Here is a 21,577-nt window from a genome sequence, read left to right as displayed (position 1 = left end):
GGGGACGCACGGATACGCAGCCATCCAAAAAGGACAACAAGCTTTATTAATGTTTTATGTGCATTGTGTGCCGCATACTAAATAGCAAAGTCCTATGAAAAAAAAAACTCCACTGAAAGCGAGAAAGCGTTCCGCCCGTTACTGACAATGTCAATTGAAAAATCTCATCCATGGACTGGCCCTGAAAAACAGAGACTGGCATGAGGGTCAGTCAATAAGCAGGCGAAGGCAAACTAATTAGTTCCAATGAGCAAACAAAATGGGCACCAATGCGCTAATAGCAGTAATTGAGGGGTATTCGAAGGTATTCGACGCCAGGCCAAATCAAAAAAGAAGGTAATTTCGAATATTTATTTTAAGCTTAAAACAACGGCTTTAAATTTCAAATTCAAACAAAATTATTTATAAGTATTCTTTGAATTTATTTATACTAAATAAAAATCAAATAAATTAAGTGATAATTATTGAAAAATCTTTGAAAATCATTTAAAAATATTTTTGCGTTTAGCTTAAAATTTAAAAAAATTATTCATTATTAAAAATGTATATTTTTTCATTTGCTGTATGTGATCAAAAATTACACAATGTCATACTTCAATTACACTTCAAATTTTTTTCTAAAAGACTTAAGGAGTTTGGTTGGCTTTCAATATTAATATTCAGTTTCTTCTGTATAGACTTTTTAAAAGATTTTTCTTTGATTGTGATCCAAAACCTCGTTATATTTTTACTTGTAAATAAATGAAATTCGAAGGGGTATCAATTTCACCGTTCGCGTGACAATTTCCTTAATTTTTTGCGGGAACACCTGGCAAGAACAATGAAAATGCATCGCCATGGTGAAATGGGGAGATAGTGAGAAGGGAAGACCGCAAAGCATTTTTAATTAAACAGGCGTGCGCGCGACTACGAACACGAGGAAACGAAGAAGAAGCCGCCAAGAATGGAAAAGCTTCGACCATAAAATAAATCCACGCCAAAAGTATGCAACAAAAGTTTGCAATTAAAATTCAAATAACATGCAGGACGAGAAAAAGCGAAGAAGATTTTGAGGAGACTGCGGGGGCTGTTGGGTGGCTGGGTGGATGGAGTACAAACAACTCAATGTGTTGAAAGGCGGCAGACAATTCTTAGAAAACCGCCAAACCCCGTGCCATCAACCACCGAGACATATGTGCCATGAATCACACAGGCACACCCAAACACACACACATACACACACACATGAAATGTAATAAAGCTTTGCGCTATGCTCTCGTCCTTTTTCATACTGTTGCTCCTCCCCCGCAAAACCCGCAGATGGTTACGCAATTCCATATCATGTTACCCGTGCGTTGTGCACTTTGGCGGCACGCGGGGATGTACTTTATATGTGTGCGAATATCGGGGACCTTCCCCCTTGGCAAACATCATCATATTATTCATTATTACGACAGTTGTTGTCACAATTAAAACAATAACAAAAACAATAACAAAAACAAAAGTCGTAAGTTTACATGGTAATTAAATATTTTAATATGCCCGTGTGCGGCTGAGAACGGAGAATGGCGAACTCCACGCCATTTAGCACTCAACTTGCCTCCCATTGGAGGCTTCGCAGTTTGGTTTTTGGTGTCGGTCTTGGTTTTTGGTTTTTGTTGCTGGTTCTGGTTCTGGTTTTGGCGACTGTTTTTCGGTGGAAATGAAGAGATCCCACTGGTGGCGGTGGTTAAAATTGCCAAGTCTGCAGAACGCAACAAATTGTCAGCCATTGTGTGTATGTTACACACATTTCGAAGCTCCGTACACTTAAACAAAGCTTTAAGAGGCTTTTGTACTTTTGTCATGTTATTTCTGCAACGGAATAATTAATTACGAGGGTAGCAACCAGAATCTGTGTGTCTGGAAATACTTTCCCGAACTTTCTTAAAGTGAAGACTTTTTTGAATAAATTATAAATAAAGTCAGGGGCGAAAGAGGAAATATATAAATTACATTTTTTGACAACATAATTGGTACCATAATATCAAATGCAATGGAGGTACTATTAAAATGAATCCTCTAAATATATAATAAAAAAAAGAAAACCTTATAAAATATGTTGTTCAAAAGTAACTTTATTGTTTTGAGATGTTCACAAATCTTATGGTAAATATGAAGAATATTTAAAGTCTTCCGCTTTTCCCCAGTGTAATTTTAATTTTCTAATTGTTGTGCGTATCCCCACACCTTCGCACATTTTCACCACACACACAGCCAACCACTTGAACACTCATCATCCTTTAGCTTTGCTTGTCATCGTATGAGAGTGATTTCCATTCTATCCCAACTGTTGCTCAACTTTATTGCTGAAGGGAGTGCATGGGTTGGTGGTTGGAATGGCGGCAGTTCGCTATGCATTTAATTACAACTTTATTTAAATATTTTCTGCGTCATGTCGCACTGTCAACATTTTCTTCTGCCGTTGTGCCTTCAGCGGGCGCTTAAACTTAATTTCCTCCACTTCTTTTCATCGGTTTGGCATTAATTAATTCAATTGAACGCTGCGTCTGTCATTTCCGTTTATATTCCTCTTGGCGTCTTCGTTTTAATCTGATTTGAGCATGACGCACTTTGGCTGGCATTATTGAATTTAAAAAACTTATGCGATATTGCTTATTTCGGTTAAATAAGACAATTCATTCAATTTGTGGCCACTAAATCAACCATAATAATAACCACAACAAATGGTCGAACAGAACAAAACAGAACAGAACAGAGCAGAGCAGAGCTGAGCAGAACAAAAAAGCTAAACGAAATAAAGGAAAGTAGAGGGAAAGCACCAACCAAGCCGCAAATTCAACGCCCAATTTGTGCCGCGCTGCTGCTTCCGTTGTCAATAACAATTTACGGGATAAGAAACAGGACGATGCGAAGGACAATAATCGAAAACAGCAGTAGTAGCAGCCGGTCAGTAGAAAATATATTTCCTTTCCTTCCATTTTTTTTTTTTTTGGTTTTGTGTTCCTCTAATATTAATAATCCGGCCATACGCAACGGACCGCCACAGAACGCAGGACCTTTGAGGACTCCGGGCCCAAAAGCGATCAGCCATCTCTAGTCGGGGCCAACAAATGAGTTTGGACAGGAGAATGAAGGCGGGGGCGGTGCTCCTAATATGTCACTGTTGGTGCCAATAACAATAATAAGCAGCAAAACAAAGCCTAAAAGCTGCCAACCATAAATTCACTTGGCAGGACGGGGCAGGGGTGCTGATGGAGGCTGGGGGCCGGTAGGCGTGGCAAGACATTGACATTGCCAGGATGGCTTGCAGGATACGAAAATGAAAACACTCCGCCGAGTGGATTGTCGTAGACCCCAAACCCTGGGCCAATTTGTGTTGAAAATTTATGAAAAGTTCAATTTATTGTGCAACATTATTTCAGCACATAGTTGCTTCTTAGAGGTCGGGGTTCTTTGCTGCCTTTTGAATAGCCCCAGAAATATTTGGCAAGGAGGCTATTAATTTAAAATCCATAACCCATAAATGATGGCAGAAATTACGCTTGAAAGAAATATTTCCTTCTGTTTCCCTTAATATATATTATATTTTCTTTACCCTTAAGATCAATCACTTATAGGGTAAACATAAAGTCAACAATATATATATATATACACCGATTTTCTTGTGTTCCTGGGACTCGAGCTATATTTTATATTTTATTTAAAAACTTTCTGCATTTTACTTGTGAATTACTCACACATGAAAGAAATGTTGGCATATCAATTTTTATGCCATACGCATATGTATTATTTTAGCATTTACATACGAGTGTATGAGTATACACGACGAGTGTGTATGTGTGAGTGGTGTATGCGAGTTTTGTGTGTTAGGTAACATATGCCATAAATTGCCTGAAGTGCTCTACCGACTTTCTCAGCTTTCTCATATTTTCAGTTCCCTTCCTGTCGTCTTTTCTTCCCATTTTTCAAGTGGCGAACAAATGCCTTGGCATTATTGAAATTTCTTGTTTTTTTCTTTGTTGCTTTGTTTTTACTTCTTGTTGTTTATGCGGGCCAGACAATAACCCTCTCTGCGTCGCATCAATTTTACATCAATCCATATCGAACTGTTTGGATGGGTTTCTTCTTTATACTTGGCGTTGGAGTAAGTTGATTTGCATATTTTTGGTATTTTTACTCTGTTTGTTCTCGATTCTTTCACAACATTAGCAAACGCATGTCGACTTTGCGGTCCGTCCATTGCCCAAAAGTTCACTTTTTCTGACTTTCACTGCAAAGTGCAGATGAAAAAGTCAAATTTTACGAAATTTATGGGGTAGTTTGTCGTACAAAGCATGTTGTGTTCTTTTGTGTGTGCCATTTTTAGGTAATTTGGGTAATTTTTCATAAGCTACGCAGAATTTGTGTATTTTATATGATATTGCACCGACATGTGGTTTTTGTTGTACATTTTAGTTGCTGCCCTTTACCCAAATTTATCTTTTTTTGATGAAATTTTTGATTTAAAATAATATTTGTGTATATATCGAAACACAATAAACAATTTAAGTTAACTTACCGGATTTTAAATCATTTTTGTAGGTTTATCAAATGAAAACATAAATAAATCCATTAAAATACCGTGTTTATAGTTATTTAGATTTCAAAATGTTGTGCACCTGTTACAGTTCATGCCCTTAGAGGATTGATATTTTCATGCATACCTAATTGTTATATATTCTGAAACGAATTCTCTGGCAACAAATTAATTAGCTAAGCTTTGTTGTCATATTGTAGCTTCATTAATTAAAACCAAACCCAGGCAACGTTAAACCCAAGCGAAAAACGCAAAACCAAAACCTTGATCCCCAGATTTGCTCTAGGCATAGATAATGAATAATGAAATCATGAAAGTCATCACGTGGGATGGATAATTTTTTTGCTCATTCCGTTTAGGTGGATTTGGATCAGGCAGGCGTTTTGTCAAAAAGTTAAGTTGTGCATTTTGCTGGCCAATAAGCAAAATTATTTTACATGATTCAGCATGTATTGTAAAAGTGAAAGTAATTATTAGGGAAAGCAGCATTATCATCCTAAACGCGTATAGAGAGTCATCACATGGCTTAGAAAACGGAAGAGATTCCTTTATCTGTTCGCGCGAGGTAACCGCAGGATTTTCAGTGATGCAAATTGATGACTTTTGATTGCTGTACGTGGATTATGAGTGTGCATGTTACCTGAAATTTGGTTTTTATGTACGCGTGTCATTGTATTGTGATTGCTTATAATTACTTTTACTGGAGTCTTTAGTCCTAGTATTGGATAAGAATTGATTTTGGCTATAAATATATTGATTTATTTTATTAGTACTTATTAAATGTAAATTATCGAAGTTATATTAACCTTTGTAATAAGTAAATTATTTGATTTTTGTGGATTTTTTCGTTTATACACATTACTAGAAGTTTAGGTAACATTTCCTGTCCAAATAAATGTATTTTATTCTTCAAATATATATATATATATATATATATATAATTTTAGTTTATTTGTTACCTTAAATCCTAGTTGTGCAAATTTGGCCTGTAAATTACACAAGTGCTTAAATCTACAAATTACGATTTAAGCTTTAAGTGTTGATGATAGGGGCTATGACAGAATATGATTGGTTAGTAAAAACATAAATTCTTAACAGCAATTTCCAGGAGACTTCCATGCGTTGACTTATTGATTTACTTGTCTGTGGCGTGAGTGTCGCTGTACTTTCTTTTATCCGCAACTTTTGCCGCTGTTACCTGGTTGCGCTTTCACTTGACCATGTTCCTGTCACATCATCATTGTCCAGGTTTACTTTGGAATTGCTCCTCATCGTCGTCGTTGTCGTCGTTGTCGTTGTTCCTCCCCAGTGGTTAGATAACCAGGAGGTGTTGGATGGGAGGCAAGGGCAAAGGCAATGGCAAAGGCAAAGACAAAGGCGGAGGCGTGAGCAAACCCGGTGACAATGCGCGCACATGACCCCTTTTGCTTGACCTCACTTATCTTACTTAGTGGTTTAGTGCGCCCGGTGCTCATGGTCGGTTTCAGTCTGGTTTGGTTTGGTTTGGTTTGGTCAAAGACAAAAGCCGTAGCTCCCATTGATGCCCCCGCATCCCTGGCACTTTTTGATATTTATGTCGCCAGCTGTTAGCATTAGTGGACTGGCTTTTAGGGCCAGCAAATGTTGGCTGTAGTACGAGTATGTGGTGTTTTGTGGGAAAATGTGGACACAGCTCGCCCACATTTTGTTGCTCTTACCGTTACTATTACCGTTTTTGTTATTGTTGTTATAGCTGTTCGCGCATTAGGCTTTGGGGCCACAAAAGCTTAGGCTTTCCCTTCTTATGGAAGAGTTTTTGCGGCTGCCCAATATCCATTCCATCCCCATCTGCTTTTTTTTTTTTTTTTTTTTTCCTCTCCACCGCCGACGACAACTGATGTGTGTGCGGGCAATAAACTTGTCGCTTGTTATTATCGTCTTAATCGTCTCCGACTCGATCTTTTTTGGGACATTAATGTATATATATTCTTTGTTTTTTTGGTTGTCTTCTTTTATGTACTACTCCCCGGCTCTTGTCGTAATTGCCTGTCGTTGCAACAGTTGGGCAGAGCATGAAAATTGATGAAACTTTCAGTAAGCACTCCGTGAACTTAGCGCTACTTTCTAACTTCTGGCTTCTGGACAACCTGCGGTGCTGGTTTCGCTCCATGAATTTACATAAACCCTTAGAGTGAAGAACATTTATCAAATTTTGCCAGTACATACACATTTTCGCGACCACGTTTTGTGGTTATGCTCTTACAGACATTAAAAGAGTCTAATGTTTGTCTTAAGAAAAAATTCTTTGGGAGTCTTAAAAATGTATTTTAAATATTATAATTTAGATTATGTATAATAAAAAGGCTCTAAGTGATATATTTTACAATATTAGTAATTTTACCTTACTCAATTCATGGAGTACATGCATACGAAGAGTATTCAAACTTCTTTGTTTTGTCTTTGTATGTTTATTTTTTTAAATAATGCGTTTAGGGCCACGTGACAAAGTTCTGAAACACAAATGCCTACAGAGTTCCCTCTCCTCCATTTCCTTGCATAATCTCGACGCGTCGCGACATTTGCTGCATAATAATAAACAAAAGCCAAAGACTCTAGACGGGCGGGCAGAAAAAAGTCAGCGACAGGCAGCGATTTGAGAAACAATAAAACAAGGACTAGCCGAGGATAGAGAGTGGTGTGGTGTGAGGGGTACATACCTCCATCCTGGGGAGGTTTTCACCATGGCCAGGATGAAACAAAGGGCCAAAAGAGGCAATGCATACTTTACGGCTATATGACTGTAGGCTTAGCGACAAAACATTTATGCTTTGTTGGATTTTGTAAAGGAAACCCGGGACCTGACGGGATTGTCTCCGCCGTCTGGTAGTTTCGCCAAGTTCAGTTCAGGCGGCGGCGGATGAGGCTACATATTAATTCTCAGCTCAAAGGTTAAGGTGAGATGGCAGATAAAGAAGTTTGCCGCTGGATTGGGAACCAGCATGGTATTAGGTTTATAAATGGCAAAAGGCAATTGGGTGGGGGGACGTTCACAAGATTGAGCTGAATGTTAAATGTGCTAGTTGGCTGCCGAGGCATGTTACCTGGAAAAAACGATTTTTCCTTCTGGATAATGGAAATTTGCATTTTTACTTTGATTATAAAGAAAAGATAAGATATTATTTTTCAACAGCTCTATCGCTTAATCAACGTTGTGAGCAAAATTCCTCTAAAAATTACGCTGACTAGAATGATATAAAAAGTTAGAAAATCAAAATACAATGAAAATGTTTTGATAAAAAGAATATACAAACTGTTATTGAATTGGAAAAATGTTCAACTTAGAAATATTTTTTATTTGTTTATATATTTATTGAATATGGGTTTAAAAGAGTAATTTATTTTATAAATTTCTTCTTAAAGTTTCGCAATAAAATTAAGTTTGAGTGTGATATTTTTAAATAGTTCTACTAAAGCAATAAAAGAAAACAAGATGGGGCAGGCTTAAACATATTGACATACTTCCTCACAACTTATGATTCACGTCTCGTATTCATTCTCGTATCCTCTGTTGAACTTGAGAGCTTCTTATTGAAATACATGGAATTCATTTTAGTTCCTCAACTTGACACCGGCTTAGCCGTGTGTTTTTCAAAGAAGTTTCGCCAAGTGGCGACTGCCAGGAGTGTTTGCCAGAGTAATTTCGTGCTATTTATCAAGGTATGACAATGCGGATTTCGCAGGCATTTAAAATGCCAGCAAATCTCAAACTTCAGATTTGCGCCTCACGTTTGCCCACGTGTAGGGGCTGTTGGGCTGCCTTAAAAGCAGTTCGCCTTGGGCTTACTTTGCATTGTTTTCGTTAAGAGCCCGAGACTTAAGTGTGGCTGGCTGGCTGTTGTGCCGCACATTTGGCTGCCAGCCATTCTTGACTGTTGCCTACTTACGGGCGCTGGCGTTGGCGCTGCCGCCGTCTTAATGCGTGTGTTGAACCAACATCAACCAAGTGGTAGTCAAGTTTTTCGACTAGCCATCGGGACATCTGGCCGGCGGCTCTTTTGGCAGCTTATAAATAACGCAAATTAAACAAAACAGCAAAAATGTGAAAAAGAAACTTTGTGGCTGGCAGGAAACTTTTTCGTCCATCATGATCAACATCAATATGTATATGTATGTATATGTTTGTATGTAGGTGTCTCTACCAGAGAATGTATATACTCAATATAATTTCTGTCAAAAGTTGAAACTAATGAAAGCCAAAAGCCATGCTAATAATAATAAAACTTTGTCCTGCACTCCTCTGGCCAAACTTTTTGCATTGTCCCTGTCGCTCTTACCTCACCGCACCTCAACTTAACTCACAGACACAGACACAGAGCCAGAAACTGGCACTGGCACAGGCTCACCGAAACATTTGGTTGACACTTAGGCTTTAGTTTGGTTTTGTGATTGCTCGCCCAAGCGGTAGATACACCATCCTATATGCATCTAATACATTTCATAAATATTATGGCAAGCTCAATAAAATATCAAAGCATGCTTACTGGGGCATCTACGTGCGTAAACTGAAAGCAAAGCACAGAGCTCTTTTAATGACTGTTGGATACTCTTTGCGGTAAATAATGGATAATATTGGGTATTATGATTTATGAAAATTATGGAAGTAAAATATTTATACATATACTTAATCAAGTAACCACAAAAAACCATGTTTATGATGTGAATGAACTTAAAAAGTTTTAAATTGCCTAAAACTACAAAAGTTTCACTTTTTGAAACCAACTTCAATTTAATTTATTATAGTACTAAATAAATATTTTAAAATCTTATTTTAATAATTTTAGTACTATTATCTTTTAAAATTTTTTTAAAATGTTTTTCAAATCAATTTCAGTTGTCAAACAACAAATTTGAAAATTTGTTGAAACAATTCATACAATAGCTGATATGCCTACAGACTAAACGTTCCCAAAATCTCCTTCAATTTGGGGATTTATTGTGGCTTTGGTGATTTTGGTTTTTCTCCTGGCAATTTGGCAAGTGCCCGGGACAGTTTATGAAATTGCCAGGTTGTCTGCAGGACATTCCTTTTTTCTTGTCATCATCATTGTCCTTCTTGTTCCTGCCGTTGTTGTTTGTTTTTTTTTTTTTTGCTGTCGTTTGTTGCCTAGTCGCTAGCAATCATAAATTGCTAGGGCCTACTCGCCGAGAATATCGCAGGATTTCGTGAAAGTTGAGAGGACTGAAATCAAACTAGACCGAGCATCATACCACCATACACGTGTGTTGCGTCTCATAAAGTTTGCGGCATTTTAAGCTGCCCCAGCTTACTAGGTAATCCCGCATAGAAATAATGAGTGCTGCCATGTGGCCGAACGTCTTAGGCTTGCTTTCCTTTCCATTCCTTTGCTTTCCTTTTAAAAAACACCCAAATAGATTGTAGCGTTTTGGGTCCGGGGCAAAAAACAACAATAACAAATCCCCATTTAATAGAGTAGGCGTGAGGGCATTGAGAAATTCCACCATTAAATATGCTGTGGTCTATGAAATTCTGTCTCTCCACAGAAGCTCGAATAGTTTTCACAAAACCGCATCCCAGTCATGTTAACTTTGCCATGTCCTGTATGCGCCATGCCTTCAGGCGAAGGATTCTCTCTCTATTCGACCCTCTTCGCACGTGTTGACAATTTTTTGGCCACAACTTTACATTAGGCTAGAAGCAAAAACTAATTATATTAAAATGTCATGGGAAATTGTTCGTATATCTTTTTTTTTTGTTCTTGCTGTTGGCGCTGGCTGGCATTGGTCGAAATTTGCTTGCCGGGATTTTCAGTTTGGCCAGCCAGTTGGTTAGATTATACAGTTTAATGCATACACAAACGTGTGTGTTTGCCAAGTCATTTTTGGCACAGCAACTGGAGATGTGGCTACGAGTTATGGGCTAAAAGTTGTTGCCGAAACTTTCCTAAGCCTTTTAATGGATATTTAAATGTAGAGATAAGTGGGTCAGGCCGGGAAATATTGAAAACCCAATCAACACAAAGTCGATAGCAAGCTTGCAAACGAAATGGTCGGTATTTTCACTAATTGACAATCCATAAATATTTGATGCTGCAGTTGATATGGCCCAGTTAACTTTTGCTGATATCGAAACCAAATTGAAGTGATAATTTACTTGAATATCAGGTTTTGGGCTTGATTTGACAGCTGACAACTGGTTGAACTACCTTTTTCAATAAAGTTCTCGAAAGGGTTGTTTACTGAAAATTGTATATAAGAGTAATCATCTTGAAACCTTGCCCTTTAAATTATACACTTTTTATCAACTTTACATCAATGTCAGCTTTTACAAAGTTCTCTTATATTGTATAGAGTACACTTTGGAAAAAATTGATTGATTATGTAATGAGAAACAATACTTCTTTCAATGTTTTAAGTTATTTCATTAAATTAGAAAAGTTTTTTTAGTTGTCAAAATTATTTTAAAAAAATTATCTACTAAAGAAATGTGATAATTACTTTCAATTTTAAATTGGTTCTTTAAATTTTCGGTGCATTAAGAGCAAGTAACACGCTTTTAATTTTGATTAATGGCATCAATGTCGACCTTTTGGCCCGCATCATTTATATGCCTGACTGACCGAATAGGCCTTTCTAAAACTTTATCACGAAAGTTTTCTATTTTGTTGTAATCGATTCCATGATGAATTGCCCTGTGCGATTCGGTTGACACTTTGTCGAATCGGAGGCGGAGCTTTGCCCAAGTCCGGGAATTATACGTTTGCCATAGCAATTTAATTAAAATTTTCAACTGCATACTTTCGCAAGGAGTTGGTCATAATCGCTGGCTGCCTTCCTTTACTTCGGTGTTTCTCAACTGGCGTAAAGTTTATTTTTATTACTCTTTCAAGTAACATTAAAATTTAGTTGCATACGCAACAGCTCAGAGGAAAAGGCGGACGTTTGGCTATAAAAATCCTCCAGTGTAAAACTATGCTGTGCTTTTATAAGTATTTTATTTGTAGCATCCCCAAGGAGGTGGAGGAGGTGCATGGCACACTCTGTTCTTTAGACTCAGCAGATTTAGCAATGCTCGGCCAAAGTTGCCGCATTAAAAATACAACACGAGGGACGTGGGTCGTGGGTCGAGGGTCGAGCTCGGTTGGTTGTGCCAAACATACAGAGTTGCAATTTGCCCATTGGCATCGGGAAGGGGAAAAGTGCCCCCAGGGCAGGCAGGGTGGTAAATGCAATGAATCGTTAAATTTAGCATCGTATTTCAATGCAATTCAGTAGAACGAAATGGAACGATACGAAACGAAACGAAAGCGCTTCTGATGCTGACAGGTGAATTGCAGCTGTCAGTCAGTGGAAACGACCCGTTTGGCTCATCTTCTCTTAGCATTCGTTTCGTTGCGTTTCGTTTCGAAGGCATCTTTTTCCTATTTTTACCCGTGCTGCTTGCTTGCCAAATGATTTGTCCCCAACATGCCCGCACTTATATACGAATATCCGTACGGACTTATAGAGCCGGGCAAGCAGCTTAGCAGCTCATCCTTCCTATGCAGCAGCATCTTATGACTACTATTTGCAAGAGGGGAAGCATTTCCATCACTATACACAAACGTGAACCCCTTTCGGCCATAAAACGTTACCATTTCCCACTCGCACTCGCACTTTGCACTTATTAAAAAGTCGTACACTTGACGTGGGGTTAAATTCTGGCCCCAAGCATAAATTTGCCAGAATGTAGCAGGCCTAACTTTGAAGTTTTTCCCTAACTAGGCCTGTGGCCATAAAACCCAGATGTATACTTTACGATTCTCTCCAGCATATGCTGATTTTCTATATATGCACACATTCACATGCCGGCTAAAGTAGTGATTGAGGCATATTCCCTTTTATTTTTTTTGCCCCGTGAATGCCACACGGGGTCAATTTTTATGAGCATTTTGGCATATTGGAAAATGGGGCCAAAAGTTATGGGTATAATTTAAAGGGGGAAAAATGAAAACGAATCCAGCGGTGGCGGCCAAAGGGAAAGACTTATCATGCATTTGGCGTATGTGGGATTAAGCAAACGTGTAGATTTGAAATGCTACTAAACCTTAAAGCCAAGCTAGGTCTTTTCTTAATTGGAAAAAAAAAATAAAATATCAGCTTTGATAATTAAGTATTTTTAAACATAATCTGATAGCTCCCATAAATATAATTGGTTTCGCATGCAAGCTTAATTTAATTTTACAAAAAGTCAATTTAGCTTGTTAATTTGAGCTTCAACTTCAAATGCTTGAGTGGAAATAAAATATAAATATTCAATATTCAAAATGCAGTATGGCCTACACATTGTAAATACGTATTGTTGATTTTAATAAATTAAAAGGATCCTCTTGAATAAAATTAATTTAAGTAAAACACCTTGTTGGCTATTTGCCTTAAATTCCTAAAATTCCATTTAGCTCTACACATTTTTGCCTATCATCCGCCTATCATCACTTGACCTATTATCATTTTCATCTATCAATTTACACTTTCACCCATTCTCAATTTGTCTGACCCTATGTTTTTTTTAGTTCTATTTAACTACGCCCCTGATTGGGCAAAAAGCTTATAGAATATTTTTCATAAAATCAATTCGAATTTTCTATTTAATGTGGACTGGCTTTTTTCACCTTTTTTTTACAGGCCATAGTAAAAATGTTAGTATTAATTTCCATATAAATTGCTTGAATGCTCGTAGTGGTATTTGTGTCCATGTGTGCGAATGAGTGTGCCTGTGAGGGTCTAGTATGTGTGTGTGTGTGTGTGTGTGAGTGTGAGAGTGTATCTATAACTGCACATTTTAAACGCTCAAATCAATTTGCACATATCAACAACGATATTGTTTGCTCAATGTGGACGGCGTTGCGTTGCGTTGCCAGTGCTTCAGTTTTTAGTTTTCCACCCGGACGTGCGAAATGAAAAATCAGCAAAAAGTTGCACGCGAGCGAGCAATACTTGGCTGCATTTCAGATTCCTTGATTTTCGCTCCCCTCGCAAAGCCTGGGGCTATGTATCTATGTAATCTACAATTCATTTCATTTGCTATGCCTTTAATCTTAGAAACAAGCAATGAAACCACGAAAGTATCAGCCACGAATAGCACAAACATAATTAAATTTATTCAAATTTTATCTCTGTATTTTCGCCTAAAAACCAACAACGAGCGGTGTTGGCAATCCCGCAAATAAACACAAATCCCTGTTTTATGGCCTTAATGATACGCATTTTATGAGTCGGCACGGAAGTGTCTTGAACGTCTGTCTTTCTGTACATATTTTTCTTTCTTTTTTTTTGCATTTGCCATTGCCTTCATTGCCATTGCCATGCCATCAAATTGTTTAAGCAAACATAAAACTTTACAAATGCGAGAAAAAAATATTTACTGAGAATTTGCGTTTGCCTCTGAAGTTGGCAGAGCGTTGGTGCAAAGAAGAGCTCATTACAGCCACAAAAACCAATATGCTTATTGCTGATTCGCTGGAAGCTCAGCCATGGCCATAAAAACTGTTAACGTAAGCGTAAAATGCTTTCAAGTGCTTCGCAAATCCAGCAAACCCACGATGGCAAATCATCTTGTGGGTTGGTAAGGCGTATCATTCTTTTTCCCCTTCGTCTTTTATAATGAGCAGATTCCACAATTGTTGTAGGTGGCAACATTATTTTTTCCTGTTTACCATGTTCTTGCTTCCTGCAAGCTAACTTTTCTTGATTTGCTGCCCAATGAAAGTGATTAGTATACAAAGCAAAAAATGATAAATCATTTAAAATAAATTGATTTCAAAATATTCATAAAATTGCAACTACTTTTTGTATACTGCCTTAACTTATTGCACTGTCGTGTGGCTTGGTCAGAAAACTTGTCCGACCAAAGTTGAGCAGAGAAAGTTTTGTAAATGATACAGACTGACTATCCCGCAGCAACAGCAAATTTGCTTCTATTATGGCCAGGCATCGTAAACCAAAATAGTCTGCCCACAAAAGCGGTAGCCAAAGGATGCTTGCTTTGTGGAGAACTTTAAATTATTTAGAATACTTTTACAATGTACGAAGCACAATGTCCCCGAGTTGTTTGAGCCCCTTTTAGGTAGAAGACAGTTGCCAAATGTTATTTTTCTTCTACTAAGTTGCAAGTGCATTTCCTGATTGACTGACTATTAAACTCGAAACGATAGTTTTTAAGTATACTCTATATGTAGAAATTATTTATTTAGAATTTGTTAGAACAAATCTGTTTAATATGTTTAAGTACAAAATGCAATAAGACAGTTTTATGTATCTACTAAAATAAGTATATTTTCTTACGCAACTAAGATAGTTTTAAGTATGTAAATCTTACACATTTTATGTCTCAGTTTCATCAAATTAAATATATAAATCCAATAAAATATAACCAAAGATTAAATAATAAATAATTCGCGTTTATCGGAAACAAATTTGTCGTCGTTCTCGTGCGCGTTTCGTAACGTCATTACTAACCGGTCTGATGCCCATTACAGATGCAAATTATTCGGATATACCATATATTCAATATCTCACACGTAAGTCTGGCTGCGGCCTTAGGTTCTCTCTTGCTCTTGCTCAACCATTTAAATGTCGCGTTTTATATTTAATTTCAATCAAAAAAATGATGCAAAAAAGAGCGAGATAGAGAATGAAAATCGTAAATCCAATTGATATGTTGGGTAAACTACTTTACGTACCGGGTCGACAGAAGCGAATTTCTGACAGAAGGCAGGACATGGCCTCTGCTGGTGATGCTGCTGCTGATGCTGATGCTATTGCAGCATGCAGCATGCAACATGCACATGACAATATTTTTGCTGGTTGTTTAACGTTTCGTGATTTTTGCCAGATTTTTAATGCCACACATCTGTTTTCCCTGCCGCCGTCTCCCTGGCTTCCCTATTCCCGCAAACCCGGTGTCCTGGTGTCCTGTTGTCCTGGTATCCTTTTTGGCACACTCACACATCGGCGAGGCACGTTCGCTGGGGGTGAGTGGGTGTGTGGACAAACAACATGTGACGTTGTATTGACAGCATATTGTGACAAATATGTAAAAAGAATATACGTAAAACACTCACTCACAGGAACGAGCAAAAAGCGAAATATACGAAATAATGGAAATGCATTCGAGTTATTCAGCAGCAGCTTTAAAACGACTGGTGCCTACTTAATGCTCTTATCAAAAAACAAGAATACCAAATGTATATATAGTTCTTGGACATAAGAGCTCCATAAGAAAAAAAAAAAAACTAAAAGTAAATCGAAAAATGCAAACTCTTTGTTGAGGGACTTATCAAAAATAAAACTTAAATTTATTCCTTGGACATGTCAGCTTCATTATTTTGTTAATTTAATCTTTTTACGAAAAAAAAAGCAAACCGAATAATAGAAACTATGTGTTTAAAGGATTACCGCCCCCAGATTAGCAAGGGAATTTGGCCGGGAAACTCAGCATATGTGGCATCAAAAACGGCGCTTGAAACTTTAAACTTATAAGCCTTTGCCTTTGCCTTTGCCTTTGAAGAGCTCTTTCTAAGCCCAGTTAGTAACCCATGTTTGGCATGTTCTTTTACGACCCTCCACAGATCCGCCGGAGATCATCAGGAAGCCGCAGAATCAGGGCGTTCGAGTGGGCGGCGTTGCCAGTTTCTATTGTGCGGCCCGCGGTGATCCGCCTCCATCGATAGTGTGGCGCAAGAATGGCAAAAAAGTTTCGGGTAAGTTTCTGCCACGACGACGAAGGGAAGCCGCCCTAAATGAGTCTCCTGATTTTGCCGTTTGCAGGAACCCAGTCTCGTTACACGGTGCTGGAACAGCCCGGCGGGATTTCCATACTCCGGATTGAGCCCGTGCGGGCGGGACGCGACGATGCCCCCTACGAATGTGTGGCTGAGAACGGGGTGGGCGATGCCGTTTCCGCAGATGCTACTTTAACCATCTATGAAGGTAAGTGCCATGCCGTCATCGGCATCATCGTGTGCAGTTATTTATGGCTGTCGAGTGCAGCTTCCTAATTGAACCCCACTCGATGGCGGATGCACTGGGCGAAAATTTGAATGGCTACAAAACGAACAGGAAATTTCTTAATGGAATCTCTTACAACAAAGAAACACACTTGTACAACAAAGTAGAGTTTTTAGCTGGGAATTTTTAGAAAAATAATTTAAAATTTTTTGATTTTAAACATTTGTCTAAAATGTTTGTTTATAAAGAGAAGTTTGTATTTTTAATATCATTAAAATGTATTACTATTAATTTTTGTAAAACGATATAGTGATGTATTTTTGTTGTTACATCTTTTTTCTAAGGATAAATATGGTTGGAAACTAAATTAATATTCATAAGAGTTGAACAAAGTTTGGTTTAAGTTTTTTTTTTTATGTTTTTCAAAAACAAAGTTTGTATTACCCATCTAAATGAATACTTTTATTTTCCGGTATACGAAGAAAAGAGTCGTGATAGAGCGACACAAAAAGTTTCGTTTAGTATGCGTCGCAATGTAAACTACGTTCATACATTGATTTTGAATTAAAACTGGGCAAAGAACTTGGCGTAAATGGTAAACTTTTGCGGAGCAGAAACCACCAGTTCCCCAAGGGTGGAAAGGCGGTGGAAAGTTATTTGCCAGCTTGTTTGTGTGGCTTAAATTACTTGCCAAAATTTACTTTTGCTTATTTACAACTGTGCAAAGGATAAAGTTTTTGCTCTCTAAGCCTAATCAAGTCTGTGCTGGGCGGATGGGCTTGGATAGCCAGGCAATTGAACTAATTTGCTTAAACTGAGAGCAGGCCAAGTATTTATCCATTCTGCCCCCTTTTTCTCTCACTCTTTTCGTTCCTAAATTATAAACAGCAAAAAGTTCAATAACAAAAATTGTTCTCCCTAATGGGACTTGAACGTGGGGAAAGGGAGAAGTTTTAACTTTTAATGAGATTAAAGCAGCAAATTATTTGGTAAATCAACTCCAATACAAAATACATATTGATCGATGGTCTCTGGATGGTTGAGTTTATTAGAAGTGAATATAAATTCTTGGTATATTAATAAAGTGCGGTCTTGGCTTAGAAGTTAATCAAAGTCGTTCAATGTTTTTAAATTGATTATGCAATTTTCTCCAGGAAAAATTCGTAAATAGATCGGGTTTTTTTTATGGCCAATTTATTTCCATATATTGTATATCTAGAAGTCCTGTTGTGTCAATGCGTAATGGGGCCAGAAAATTACTTTACCTTGGCCCGCCTTTTGAGTCTTGTGCAAAACTTTTACCTTCATTACACGCATGGTTGTTAGTCCTCGCTAAACTACACTAATTACTTCCCCTCCATTCGCATTCGAGTCCATCAGCGAGCGTTACAACCTGCCACAAATCAAATGCACACCAATTACGTGGCGCCAGAGTGCACAGAGAGCATAATCAACTGGCATAATTAACAACTAAAAATGCAAACGTTGCCACTAGCCGCATAAAAAGACCAAGTGAGGGACCGTGATAGAGACATTGTGGAATAGGGAGAGGTATAGCGGGTCCGAGCGGGTATCAACACAAAAATATGCTCCTGTTTTTTGTTTTTTCCTCGTTCACCTGGCCTCCGTGCAATTTTCACACATTTTGCGGTTCCCTTTGGCGGCCTCATAAACAACCAACAAACAACTGGCCAAAGCCCAAACAACAACAACAATAATAAACAAGCTAAAATAGCTGGCAGACAGTAGTAAATTATAAGTTGGGGCTGTATAACTCCTAGACTCGGGTATAAAGTAGTGCACATTACTCATACGTCGCGTACATAAATTTTCCACCCAGCCTTCGGGTACGTAATTATTTTCCGTTTACAAAATGTCTGCCAAACACCTGGAAGTCATCAGTGTAGCTTGTGGGTGTGATTATGGTTGAAAATATGGTAGTGGATAATAAACAGATTTACCTCCAAAAAATATGCTAAGAAATTTCGTGTTCTACAACTTAAAACCGAAATTTATTACCCCTTTTTCTCAGTATCCCATGTTTTTTGCTTTGGCATTTAATTAAAATTTTTGCATGTAGTGTCAAGAGCAAAACATTCATCCAGAGATTTAGCTGAAAACATGACCGCCATCCGCAGATAACAAAGTCACACAGTAGACTGACCAACCAACAGAAAGATGGGAAAAAACCTCGACTTAATAGCAAAATAATAATGCAGCCAGCAAATGGAAGACAGCATTATAATAAATACACTAATACCAAAAACATAGAGTGGTAGTGCGGGCAGGGGGGAAGAAAAAAGAACTTATCGCTTGCTATAAATTTAGTCAAAGCGTGCGGAGAACAGAAGCAATCAGCCAACAAATTGTAAACAGTAAATTTCAGCAGCCAGCAGCGAAACGGGGCGGTGAGTTGGCCAAAAGACCGGGCCACATTAGCACTAAATCGCAACGACTAACGCAGTCAGTTGGTTAAGCGTTTCGGGCATAAATATACACGCAAAATGTAGAAGGATGCTTCGGAGTCACGCCTCCGGTGTGGAGATTTATCCGCACAAAACTAATCTTTATTTCGATATTTGCATAAAAAACAAACATGTCAAAAAATATATGTATATAAAGAGCGTTCACCACGTTTTTTTTTTGTTTCATTTTCCACCCTTTTTTTTTTGGGGGGAGTGCATAAAGCTGCAAAGGCAAACAGGAGGGGGATTTACAGTCACCGCCCCCTTTTTTAGTCAAGATATTGCTGCGGCAGGTGAGGAGACAGAGTCACGTTACTTCCAGGTGTTGCAGGTGTTGCAGGTGTTGCAGCTGCAATCTATCCAAAAACCCAGCCCGTGTGGGTGTGTCAGCTCGTCGGCTTTTGTGGCAAGGAGTTTCAGGATACACACACACACTCACTCACACTCACACACACGCATACGCGATGTGGCAAGTGTTTTTGATCTCGCGCTGCTTTAGCCTGTTGAGAATTTTGATTAAAAATGCTTTCACGTGAAACTCAAACGTGCCCCAGCGCAACTCCTCTGCATATGTGGGCGCCTTTATTGGCATTCGGGATGGCGTTTATTTTTCCACGCTTTTCTCCCGGTGTGAGTGAACATTTTTACATTGAGATTTCCCAGTCGGAAAAAACACGCTTTCAGGATGCGTTCTTTTACGCTTCCTTTGCATGCGAAAAACGCATTCCAGATCCCTGAAAGCTTCCTTTCCTTTTTGTTCGAGACGGGACAAAAAGCAAGCCTTCTTTTAGAACCGATCTAAGAACGAGTCTTAATGCGTTCCATTGGAAGGTAGTTTCAACTTCGGAAACGCTCGGGTTTCCCTTCCATTTGTACTTTACGAAGGAAGCATTCTACAGCGCACTGTTGGAATGAACATAGAAACGTTCCTCGGGAACTCTCCCGGATAGCTTCCAAAGCAAGCATTGCGTAACACATCTAAAGAATGAATATTGATCCCTTCCCCAAGAACACATTAAGTATGATTCCAAAACTAGCCTTCTAATTGTCTTACCCAAGAATGCAAATATTATCCTTCCCAAAAAAGCTATTGGGAACCGTTTCTTTTTTCAATTCCAATTTTTATTTATTTAATTTTTTTAATATAAACATGCTTTAAAACTTATTGTATTACTCCTGGCCGTTTTCGTCCTCTCTCATCTTTTTGTCCAAACTTTTAGCCTTGTAAGTTTTATTTTTGGCCCTTGAGAAGGCCAGTCGAAGGTCTTTAATATGGTCGGTGAAGCGGTAACCGTCCCTTCTTTGTGACTCTGAAAATATAATAATGAGAAAATATAATATAAAATATAATAATGAGAAGGAAATATGTAATTTTGTTAAAATATGATTGTAAGTTTGTAAAACACTTACCGAATAATGTTCCATTTAAATGAATGTAGGACGCAAAACCTTCCCTCCATTATCAAACTTGGACTTAATATCCTATTGAAGATCTAGATTTTCCGAATTCAAAAGTTTTTAAAAGTGCATCAATATGAACTCTAGTAACATTATTATTATGGTACCATTCTAATAATTTTTCACGGAGATTCATAGGTATCATACTCATAAGAATAGTTTGATGCACTTTTATCCGATTCGGGTTCACATAGGCATTCATTTCCAGAATTATTTTCTGTATCAAAAGTAAGAGCTCTAGCAGCCGATTGCTGAAGCTCTTCCTTTTGTTTTTTCGTTAAGCGATGAATATTTGACCGCGACATTCCCCTCATTTTAAATTATATTAGTTATGTTTGTTTTGTATAATATTTTTTCAATTAAGTTATTAAATTTTTTTATTTATGTAATGTTTATTTATTTAAATTTATGTTTATTTTTCTTAAATTTTTGTTCACTTAATTTGTGTTCTTAGGTCCACCCTAATAAAACACAACTTTTATGTAGATGTAAGTCCACCCTAGGTAGAAGTAAAAGGAAGAGAGAAAAAAGAGAGCACACAAATAAACGAAACGAGTTCAAAAAACACAAAATTTAAATTTATGAAATATATAAAAATTACCTTTTGTTTTGAACTAGTTCTTCTGGAACTAAACGAAAATAATATTTAAAACGCATTAATTAAATTAACAGAATTTATGGATATGTATTTATTATTAAATAAAACTGAAGTCTTATTGCAGTGTACGCTCAAATAAATAATTATTTTTAGTTATTTGATTAACAGCCACACACAGTTTTAGGAACAATTTGTTTTGACCGTACACTGTATATAAGATTCTTAATAAGTGTTTATAAATTTAATGTTTTTTTGGCACAGGTACACATCACATATTGTTTTAATTAATCTAGTGTTTGGTTCATGTTATTTTATGAACAGTATTGGAACTCCTTTATAGTTTGTTTATATCAACACTATACTTACCTGAAAATTAAAACCGCAAAGAATATATAAATTTCACAATTCACAAGTCAAATCAAACACCAGCTATTTCAATTGAAAATCAAAATGCAAGTGGCGAGAAATGCAAAAGAAACGAAAAAGGCCGCGCGCTTTCTTGCCTTTTCCCTT

At 37.6% G+C, this 21,577-nt stretch overlaps 1 protein-coding gene and 1 long non-coding RNA gene across 17 annotated transcripts in view; one reads left to right on the top strand and one right to left on the bottom strand.

Moving 5' to 3' along the window:
• LOC108138722 (tyrosine-protein phosphatase Lar) overlaps positions 1–21,577 on the top strand; it is a 124,538-nt gene that overhangs the window by 44,142 nt on the left and 58,819 nt on the right. For 10 of the 14 annotated variants that reach the window (XM_017261076.2, XM_041710221.1, XM_017261077.2 and 7 more), the window contains 3 exons: positions 15,073–15,114; positions 16,165–16,296; positions 16,364–16,525. In XM_017261076.2, the coding sequence (XP_017116565.1) occupies positions 15,073–15,114; positions 16,165–16,296; positions 16,364–16,525 (336 nt within the window). The remainder of the gene's footprint in view (positions 1–15,072; positions 15,115–16,164; positions 16,297–16,363; positions 16,526–21,577) is intronic. The other 4 variants (XM_017261082.2, XM_017261087.2, XM_017261083.2 and 1 more) reach the window with 1 other exon arrangement.
• Positions 19,257–21,560, bottom strand: LOC121467838. Of its 3 annotated transcripts, none has more exons than XR_005977867.1 (4): positions 21,431–21,560; positions 21,068–21,095; positions 20,419–20,965; positions 19,257–20,318 (listed from the first exon to the last, which is right to left on the bottom strand). It is a non-coding gene; the product is annotated as an uncharacterized LOC121467838 (long non-coding RNA). The 3 variants fall into 3 exon arrangements; XR_005977866.1 differs by having other exon boundaries at positions 21,068–21,089; XR_005977865.1 differs by lacking the exon at positions 20,419–20,965 and having other exon boundaries at positions 21,068–21,089.

This window comes from Drosophila elegans, unplaced genomic scaffold (genome assembly GCF_018152505.1).
Source record: "Drosophila elegans isolate 14027-0461.03 unplaced genomic scaffold, ASM1815250v1 contig_814, whole genome shotgun sequence".
Classification (NCBI taxonomy): Eukaryota; Metazoa; Arthropoda; class Insecta; order Diptera; family Drosophilidae; genus Drosophila; species Drosophila elegans.
This window is presented reverse-complemented; position numbering and strand designations above follow the sequence as displayed.